Below are 9,008 nucleotides of genomic sequence, written 5' to 3'. Positions count from 1 at the left end.
CCCGGAAACTGAAGAAACTTGGGAATCTGAAGCTACAAGAGGAAGGGGAGGCTTCCAGTGCCACCAGCCCCACTGAGGAGCCAGCCCAGAAGCTGACAGTGTCACATATTGAAGGCTATGAGTGTCAGCCCATCTTTCTGAATGTCCTGGAAGCTATTGAGCCAGGGGTGGTGTGTGCTGGACATGACAACAACCAGCCTGACTCCTTCGCAGCTTTACTCTCTAGCCTCAATGAACTGGGTGAAAGACAGCTTGTACACGTGGTCAAGTGGGCCAAGGCCTTGCCTGGTAAGTGGGGGCATGGGATATGGGATATCATATTTACTGAATGTTCTTTTGGGCCATGCACCACATCTGTTCCTTTCCCATCTGTTAACTCATGCAATCCTCACCATAACCTTGTGAGGGGAGAGAATGGTAAAAATCCCCATGTTAAAAATAAGGAAACTCAAAAATCAAGAAGAACAGCATTACTGAGTATCCCATATGCCTCACATCAGCACACAACAATCATGTTCAACCCACAGATTTAATCAGCAAATTTCCTCATAATCATGGATCACACAGACATATCCTTATGTGCCTTAAGATGCTTTTCTACATGTGCGTACACAAGTTCACGCCAAAGATAATCTTGAACCTAACTGATAATCTGTTTTAACTATTAGTTAGGACCCATACCATGGGAACTCTTATAATATGGTATGGTAGAAGGAACATGGGGTTGGAAGTCAGAATACTTGGGTTCTAGCCTTAGCTCTGCTGGTAATTCATTATGTGACCCCTTCCCTTTCCTGGTCTGTTTTTCCATATGTATAATGTGTGAAAAGTGGTTTGGACTGCATTAGTAGTTTTCCAGTTTTACTTCAAGGGAATTCTCTGATAAGTGCTCTTAAAACTATCCTAAGGAATTCCCTGAAAGTCCAGTGGTTAAGACTCTGTGCTTTCACTGAGGGCATGGGTTCAATCCCTGGTTGAGGAACTAAGATCCCACAGTCTGCAGGGTGTGACCAAAAAAGAAAAAAATAATAAAATAAGGATTTTATTAATCCTTAATAAAATAGGATCATCATAGTGGAAGGGTATATTAAGTGATAGTGAAAGAAATATGAAGTGTTTGTCTAACTTCTGCAAGTTTACCTCCAGTGATGAGGAACTCACTTCCTCCCTTGGCCATCTGTTGTTTGAAAAGAAATAATTATTCAAATATTAGAGTTTAAAGAAGCCTCAGAGATCCTCTATCCCATATGCCTCACATCACATCCAATGATTCACAAATGTTCCTTTAGCAGCCAAACTCTTTATTTCTCAAAAACATGGTACACATCCAAGTGGAGCTGGTTGATTTAGAGCCAGTGCCTCTCCCTCACTACGCCTAGAGAAGCCTCAGATCACTCTTGCAGAATCTTAGGGCCCTAGGGAACACAATGTGGAAACAAGTGAAGCATAAACTCTTTAAGGATTCTCTTAATCATAAATTTCCATGATTGAAAGATTCTTCTGAATCATGAACAACCAAACCTCTTCTTGTAGAATCAAAGATTAACCCGCCATTTAATAATAACTGCCAAATTCAGGATCTTAGTTTCCCGACCAGGTGTATAGCAAAACCAATACAATATTGTAAAGTAATTAGCCTCTAATTAAAATAAATAAAAATTTAATTAAAAAATAATAATAACTGCCAAACAGTTGGGAATTTATATTGAACAGAGCAGTTTCATCTATATTACCTGATTTGATCCTCATAAGAATTCTTTAAAGTAGGGGTTCTTTTCCCTATTTTATAGATAAAGAATGAAGCTCTGAGAGTTGATGTTTGCCCTGCAGTTGAACATTCAGAAGATAGCAGGGCCAGAACTTGAGCCCAGGTCTCCTCCTAACTCCAAATTCCCTCTTCATCAAATTCTACCCCATAGTCTGTGTAGCACCCTTGTAGATCTCTAGCCTTGGGTTTTACAATGAGGGACAAAGTTATCCAAAGCCAGTTGAGTCATAACGTGGAAGACATTGCATGTTGACTGTCAAGCTCCTTTTTTGTCTTTCCAATTCACAAGGCCCAGATACAACCACCAGATTTATGGGGTCGCTAAGAGTTGGGCACGACTAAGTGACTTCACTTTCACTTTTCACTTTCATGCATTGGAGAAGGAAATGGCAACCCACTCCAGCATTCTTGCCTGGAGAATCCCAGGGACAGAGGAGCCTAGTGGTCTGCCATCTCTGGGGTTGCATAGTCGGACACGACTGAAGTGACTTAGCACCAGCAGCAGCAACACCTTCTTAGCTTGCAAATCTGAGGTTGACTAGCCAATAAAATTCCTGGGAAGAAGGCCCAAGGATACTGTCTGTGCCAAAAACAGAGTTCACACAGGGAAGAAAAATACAAAAATAATAATAATAGTAACAAAATTAAAAGTTGCTTTAATTCTTATCAGTTATTCAGCTGAGTGTCTTGATGTTATATGTCTAACAGAAGTTCTGTTAGACAATACTTTGGCCACCTGTTGCGAAGAACTGACTTATTTGAAAAGACGCTGATGCTGGGAAAGATTGAAGGTGGGAAGAGAAGGGGACGACAGAGGATGAGATGGTTGGATGGTATCACCGACTCAATGCACATGAGTTTGAGTAAACTCTGAGAGTTGGTGATGGACACAGAGGCCTGGCGCGCTGCAGTCCATGGGGTTGCAAAGAGTCAGACATGACTGAGCAACTGAACTGTGCTGAACTGAACAGAGATTCAGTTTAATCTTTCCAAGTAGTTGCCAGACACCTAACCCTACCATGTTATAGGCTACAGACTTTTTCTTGCATATGATTCCACTTAATCCTTATAGCAGTTCTATGAACCATAGGGGCTTTTACTCCCATTTCATATGACAAGATTCAGAGTAGTAAATTAACTGGTTCAATTTGGTGACTTAACAAATACAACCATAGCTTGAGCTCACATCCTTGGATTTCCAGTCTTAGCAATAACCTAGTGCAAATCATTATGATAGAATTTGTGCAACTTGGAGTCACTGGATTTCCTCAGCCCAACCTCCAGGATGAGAAACTGTTTCCTTACATTAATAAGTCTGCAAGTTAATATCTGTTTACCATCCAGCTTGTCCAAGGAAATAATCTCTCATCCTGAGTCATTTAAAAGAATAGCCTCAAAAGAAAGCCAAGTACCATATTCATTAGAACTGTTATTTGTGTTATCAATAATCACCTACTAATTCAAGTTATTTGCTCATTGAACAGATTGAGCTCTTGTCCTTTGAGAGGCACTGTGCTGGTACCTTGGAGAAGGCAATGGCACCCCACTCCAGTACTCTTGCCTGGGAAATCCCATGGACGGAGGAGCCTAGTAGGCTACAGTCCATGGGGTTGCTAAGACTCAGACATGACTGGGCGACTTCACTTTCATTTTTCACTTTCATGCATTGGAGAAGGAAATGGCAACCCGCTCCAGTGTTCTTGCCTGGAGAATCCCAGGGACAGAGGAGCCTGGTGGGCTTCCGTCTATAGGGTCGCACAGAGTCAAACACGACTGATGCAACTTAGCAGCAGCAGCAACAGTGCTGGTACCTACTCACATAAATGTTGTTGTGAAGTATTCATTGATAGTGATAGTACATGTAAATTGCCTTGTTTTGCACCAGCACATTAATAAATGATAACTATTGAGAGAGTGTGAGTAGATTGTATGTACACAGTATATTTATAATCAGATGTATCTGGCTTGGCATCTTAGCTATACACTAGCGTGACTTTGAGCAAATCCCGTGTCTGCACATGCTTCTGTTTCCTTGTTTGAAGAGATGGTAGAGCAGTTGCTACCTTGCAGATTGTTATCAACATAGAAATTATGTATAAAGAGTACAATAGCTGGAACATAGAATAGTCTCTGTAAATAGTGGGTCATTATTACAAAGCTTGGGAACTAAACCACTAAAATCATTTTAAACTGCTGCTAACTTTGCCTAGAAGTTCATTCATAGGTCCCAAAGATGAATTGTCTTCTTTGAAAACCTTGGCTGTCAGGTGCACTAAAGCAGCAAAGGTTTCCTAATTGACCTTTCTTTAGACATGTTCTTCCAGAGGTTTCTGCTCAAGATTGCTAAGAAGTGATGTTGATTGGATTCTGCTGAGAAAACAGAGTCTCAAAGAAACTGTCTCTGCTCCCTAACCTGTTTGGTGTGTTTCAAAACTTGAAAATGACTTCTCTCTGTTTTCCCAAAACAGCCTGATGCACTGCCAAATAGGAGTTGAGTGAATGTATGTTGAAGGAAACCTGTAGGCTGAAGTTAGTGTTTCCTCAAATCATGCCTTGACAGCCATACTATCTGAGCAGGCCTTTTCAAAGGCTGGATATTGGAGAACAGAGTTAGGTATTATAATGAGATTAGCCCTATAGGAAACTTAGCCCGGTATGTTGCTGATGTGTACATAGTAATTAGGTTTGAGTTCTAAGCAGCTCTCACTAAGGATCATTAACTAGTATTAAGCCAAACTAAGCTATCCCCTTTTTCTCCTATGTTAGTTCTCTGACATCTCAGTAAGGGAAAAAATCATTAGTATTGATGACTTCCTTACTAGTACAGTTTAATCCTCATACCTCCATGAACCCTCATATTCACACCATCACCATCCAAGGGTTTCATTGATTCCCACTGTCACCCACCCCAGAGGTTCAAGGTTCAAACTCCTGGACCCCTCCCAAAGAGATTCTTGGATGTTATGTGCTTGACCCTTGCTTTTTGTCTCCTACTGGAAAGAGTCCATCAAAGACATTCTGTTCTACAGAAGAGCTTCAGGCAGGAAATACTCTGGTGTCTGAAGCTGCAACTAGTCTGTTAGCATATCATTACCAGTGAAGGTGGGAGGCACATGCCTGGGAGGTAAGATTGCAGTCAAGGGTGGTGATGTGAGGAACTCTGGCATCCCTGATGTCTGGTAGACTTGGGACCTAAAGCAAACAAAAAAGGGAAATAGAGTGTGTGTGTGGCAAGGACCAACCAAACAGAACAATGTATCTAAATAGCTTAGATTTCAGACCTGACCCTATGGCTAATAAAACCTAGTGACCTTGGTAGTTTTCAGCTGTGACTTCTCTGGCCCTCAGTTTCCTCATTGGCAAAATAAGTGTCATATTGCCTATACTCCAGGGTAATTGTGAGAGCTAAATGAGGTCATCATCAGGAAAGTTAGAAGCATTATCTAAATTCATATAACCATTCCTAATGAGGTACAGCAAAACAAAATTTTAGATAATTCTGGATCTGTTAGGGAGAAGATAAATGGGGCACTGTTAAGGGATAAGCTCTGAGGTGATACTCTAAGTATCCAACTATTTGGAAACCTCTGGGGGAGCAGAGCCATATCTGTTCTACCTATGTACTATTTGTGGATGCAGAATTTGGGAACCTCTGTTCTCTGAGTTTAAGGGAGGCAGTTTGAAGATCATCTAATTCTCATTTTATAAAATGAAAAAAATGAGAATCCTTAATCCATTTAATTAATATTTCTCAAACTCCTACTCAAATACCTGAGCTATATTATATACTAGGGAGGAAAAAATGAAAAAAGGGGATGGTCCCTGTCTTCGAGAAGCTCTAAGTCTTGTGGAGTAGACGGATACGTGCATAAATAAATTCCAGTCCAGTGTAATGAGTGCTATAATTAGATGGAACTACTTAAGATTCATTAAGATGGTAAAAAAAGAATCAATAGGTCTTCTGCTTGGATGTGTTGGAAGAGGCTTCACAGAGAAGGTAGCTTTCCAGTGAATACTTGAAAGATGAGCAGGCATTTATCAGATGGAAAGTCTGGGAAGGGAAGAATACATTCTAGGGAAAGACAACTGCCTGTGCAGAGATAGCAGAGATTTAGAGGCATGAAATATGTTATATGTGTTCAGCAAATTGTGGGTTTTTCAGAATAGCTAGCGGAGAAGGCAATGGCACCCCACTCCAGTACTCTTGCCTGGAAAATCCCATGGACGGAGGAGCCTGGTAGGCTGCAGTCCATGGGGTCACTAAGAGTCGGACACGACTGAGTGACTTCACTTTCACTCTTCACTTTCATGCATTGGAGAAGGAAATGGCAACCCACTCCAGTGTTCTTGCCTTGAGAATCCCAGGGATGGGGGAGCCTGATGGGCTGCCACCTATGGGGTCGCACAGAGTCAGACACGACTGAAGCGACTTAGCAGCAGCAGCAGCAGCAGAATAGCTAGAACCTAAATTATGAGAAGATAAATGATAAGAAGTTAGTCTAAGAAGGTAGGTCATAAAGAGCCTGTTTGTGTGTACATAATGGCAGTTGGCAGGAATGGCAGTAGCGTAGGAAACTAGAAGTGCCAGGTACTTGTTGAATAGAAAATAATGGAGAGGAAGTGGGAGGCAGGAAAGGATTGGAGAAAAGAGATGTAGCCTGAAGGTGAAGAAGACATGGATGTCAAAGGCATTTCACCATATGCTGATATGTAATAGTATCCCTTTTCCAGGGTTGTTAGAGGGTACAAACAAGATTATAGCTAGAAAAGAGCTTTGTAAAATGAAAAATGCTGTTCATGTGAGAAAAATGATTATTACACTCCATCTTCAGAAAGGCAGTGAGCCTTTCTGAAGATCAGGAGCATGGGCTTTGGAATAAGACCGGCTTTGGAACTTGATCTGCCAGGTAGTAGCCTTACGATCTTGGAAAAATTCTTAACTTTTCTGCGACTCACTTCTACTGATTCATAGACTGGGCACGATATTATACACTTTATTGGATTGTTGTTGAGTATTAAATGAATTAATATAAGTAATATACTTATAAAAAAGTTAATTCATTGTAAACAGTCAGTGTTAGATTATTATTCTCTTTCAATGGGCAGTGCACTTTTTGCCTCCGTTACCATCTCTTTTGAGCAGCTTGATGAATTAGGGAGCACAAATAATTATCTCCACCATATACTTTGTTCTCCTCTTACTCCCCATCATTGATGGTCCCTGAGTCTTCTCAGGGGCAGCCTGAGTACCAGAAATTCTCAGTCCAGCAGAGTCCCAGATTTCACTTAGACCATCAGTGCTCAGTCTGACCATTGCCTGTGTCCTATCTCCAGGCTTTCGCAACTTGCACGTGGACGACCAGATGGCAGTCATTCAGTACTCCTGGATGGGGCTTATGGTGTTTGCCATGGGCTGGCGGTCCTTCACCAATGTCAACTCCAGGATGCTCTACTTTGCCCCTGACCTGGTTTTCAATGAGTAAGTGCTTATGGGCCCAGAACTCACATAGACACCAACCTGGTTCATGGCGATAACGGTAATGGAAGTAATGGTGAGAGTTATTTCATTTGACCTTTACATGAGGCAGTAGAGGCCTAGCCAACCTATTAAGTCTAAAGTGGCTTTGCCTGGCTGAAAGGCCAATTGCTAGGAGGGAAGGGGGGAAGGCCATCACTTTTCCTGATCAAGACACAATCCTGGTAATTTGGCAGTGCTTCTGACCTGCTTTTAGCTTATCTCAGACCCTCATGTCAGGGTCCTTCTTCACTCTGGGCAACATAAGGAGTGAACAGAAACACTCTAGATCTGAAGGCTGAAGCTCCCTTGGTCCCTTTGCCACCACCAAAAGCTACTGCCAGTCACCTTTTGTTGAGAAACTCCTATGTGCCAGGACTATACTAGATATTTCCCTAATTCTTTCTCATTGAGCCCACATTTTAATGGTTAAATCAAGTTATGATAACTTGATTTCACCTTTAAAATATTTTTTAATGGATGGGGGAAATTAGGCTCAACAAAATAGTGATTCATCCAACAATATTAAATAGTGCATGTTGGCAACAGAATTCAAAGTATGACTGTGTAACTCCCAGCTTTTATACTGCCTCCTGGTGGTAAGTGATGAAGAAGAGCAACTCCACCATTTTCTGGCATGTGACCTTGGCCCAGTCAGTTCCTTCTTCTTTTTTTTTTTTAAATTTTATTTTCTTTCTAAACTTTACATAATTGTATTAGTTTTGCCAAATATCAAAATGAATCCACCACAGGTATACATGTGTTCCCCATCCTGAAGTTTAATTAATACTTGCCTTGCCCACCAGCTCTATTTACCCTTCATAAATTTAGCCAAGAGCTCAAATTTTAGAAGTATACTTTTCTTAACTGAAACCTCTGTTGTATTATTTCCTACATCATTGTCTGATTAACAGTTTCCTCAGCTGTTAATAAAATAAAACTTCCTTCAATGGTTTGTTATGACAACTAAAATAAGAACTAATGGATGTGAAATGTCTGGCTCACAATGGGCAAGAAATAAAAAGAAGTACCTTTCCAATATTCTCTTTTCCTAGTACTGATAATCTTTTCTGTGTCTCTATTTGAGGTCCCTCATGGCATTGTGAATGTTGTTGTTCAGTTGCAGGAGCCGTGTATGACTCCTTGTGACACCATGGACTGAAGCACGTCAGACTCTCTTGCCTTTCATTTTCTCCTGGAGTTTGTGCAAATTCATGCCCATTGAATGCTATCTAACCATCTCATCTTCTGCTGCCCCCTTCTTCTTTGCCTTCAGTCTTTACCAGCATCCAGATCTTTTCCAATGAGTCAGGTCTTCACATCAGGTGGCCAAAGTATTAGAGTTTCAGCTTCAGCCCTTCCAATGAATATTCAGGGTTGATTTCCTTTAAGATTGATTGGTGTTATCTCCTTTCAACCCAAGGGACTCTCAAGAGTCTTCTCCCGCACCACAATTCAAAAGCAGCAATTCTTTGGCGCTCAGCCTTCTTTATGGTCCAACTCTCACATCTGTACGTGACTACTGGAAAAATCATAGCTTTGACTAAACAGACCTTTGTTGGCAAAGTGATATCTCTGCTTTTAATACACTGTCTGGGTTTGTCATAGCTTTCCTTCCAAGGAACATCATCTTTTAATTTCATGGCTGCAGTCACCATCTGCAGTGATTTTGGGGCCCAAGAAAATAGTCTGTCACACTGCTTCTACCTTTTCCCCTTCTACTTG

At 41.2% G+C, this 9,008-nt stretch overlaps 1 protein-coding gene across 1 annotated transcript in view; it reads left to right on the top strand.

Moving 5' to 3' along the window:
• Window positions 1-9,008, top strand: part of AR (androgen receptor) — a 217,356-nt gene that overhangs the window by 195,880 nt on the left and 12,468 nt on the right. The window contains exons 4-5 of the mRNA XM_019955863.2: window positions 1-288; window positions 7,103-7,247. Of these exons, the coding sequence (XP_019811422.1) occupies window positions 1-288; window positions 7,103-7,247 (433 nt within the window). The remainder of the gene's footprint in view (window positions 289-7,102; window positions 7,248-9,008) is intronic.

Source organism: Bos indicus, chromosome X (assembly GCF_029378745.1).
Source record: "Bos indicus isolate NIAB-ARS_2022 breed Sahiwal x Tharparkar chromosome X, NIAB-ARS_B.indTharparkar_mat_pri_1.0, whole genome shotgun sequence".
Lineage (NCBI taxonomy): Eukaryota > Metazoa > Chordata > Mammalia > Artiodactyla > Bovidae > Bos > Bos indicus.
The sequence above is the reverse complement of the archived record's forward strand: the minus strand, read 5'-3'. Positions and strand labels throughout refer to the sequence as shown.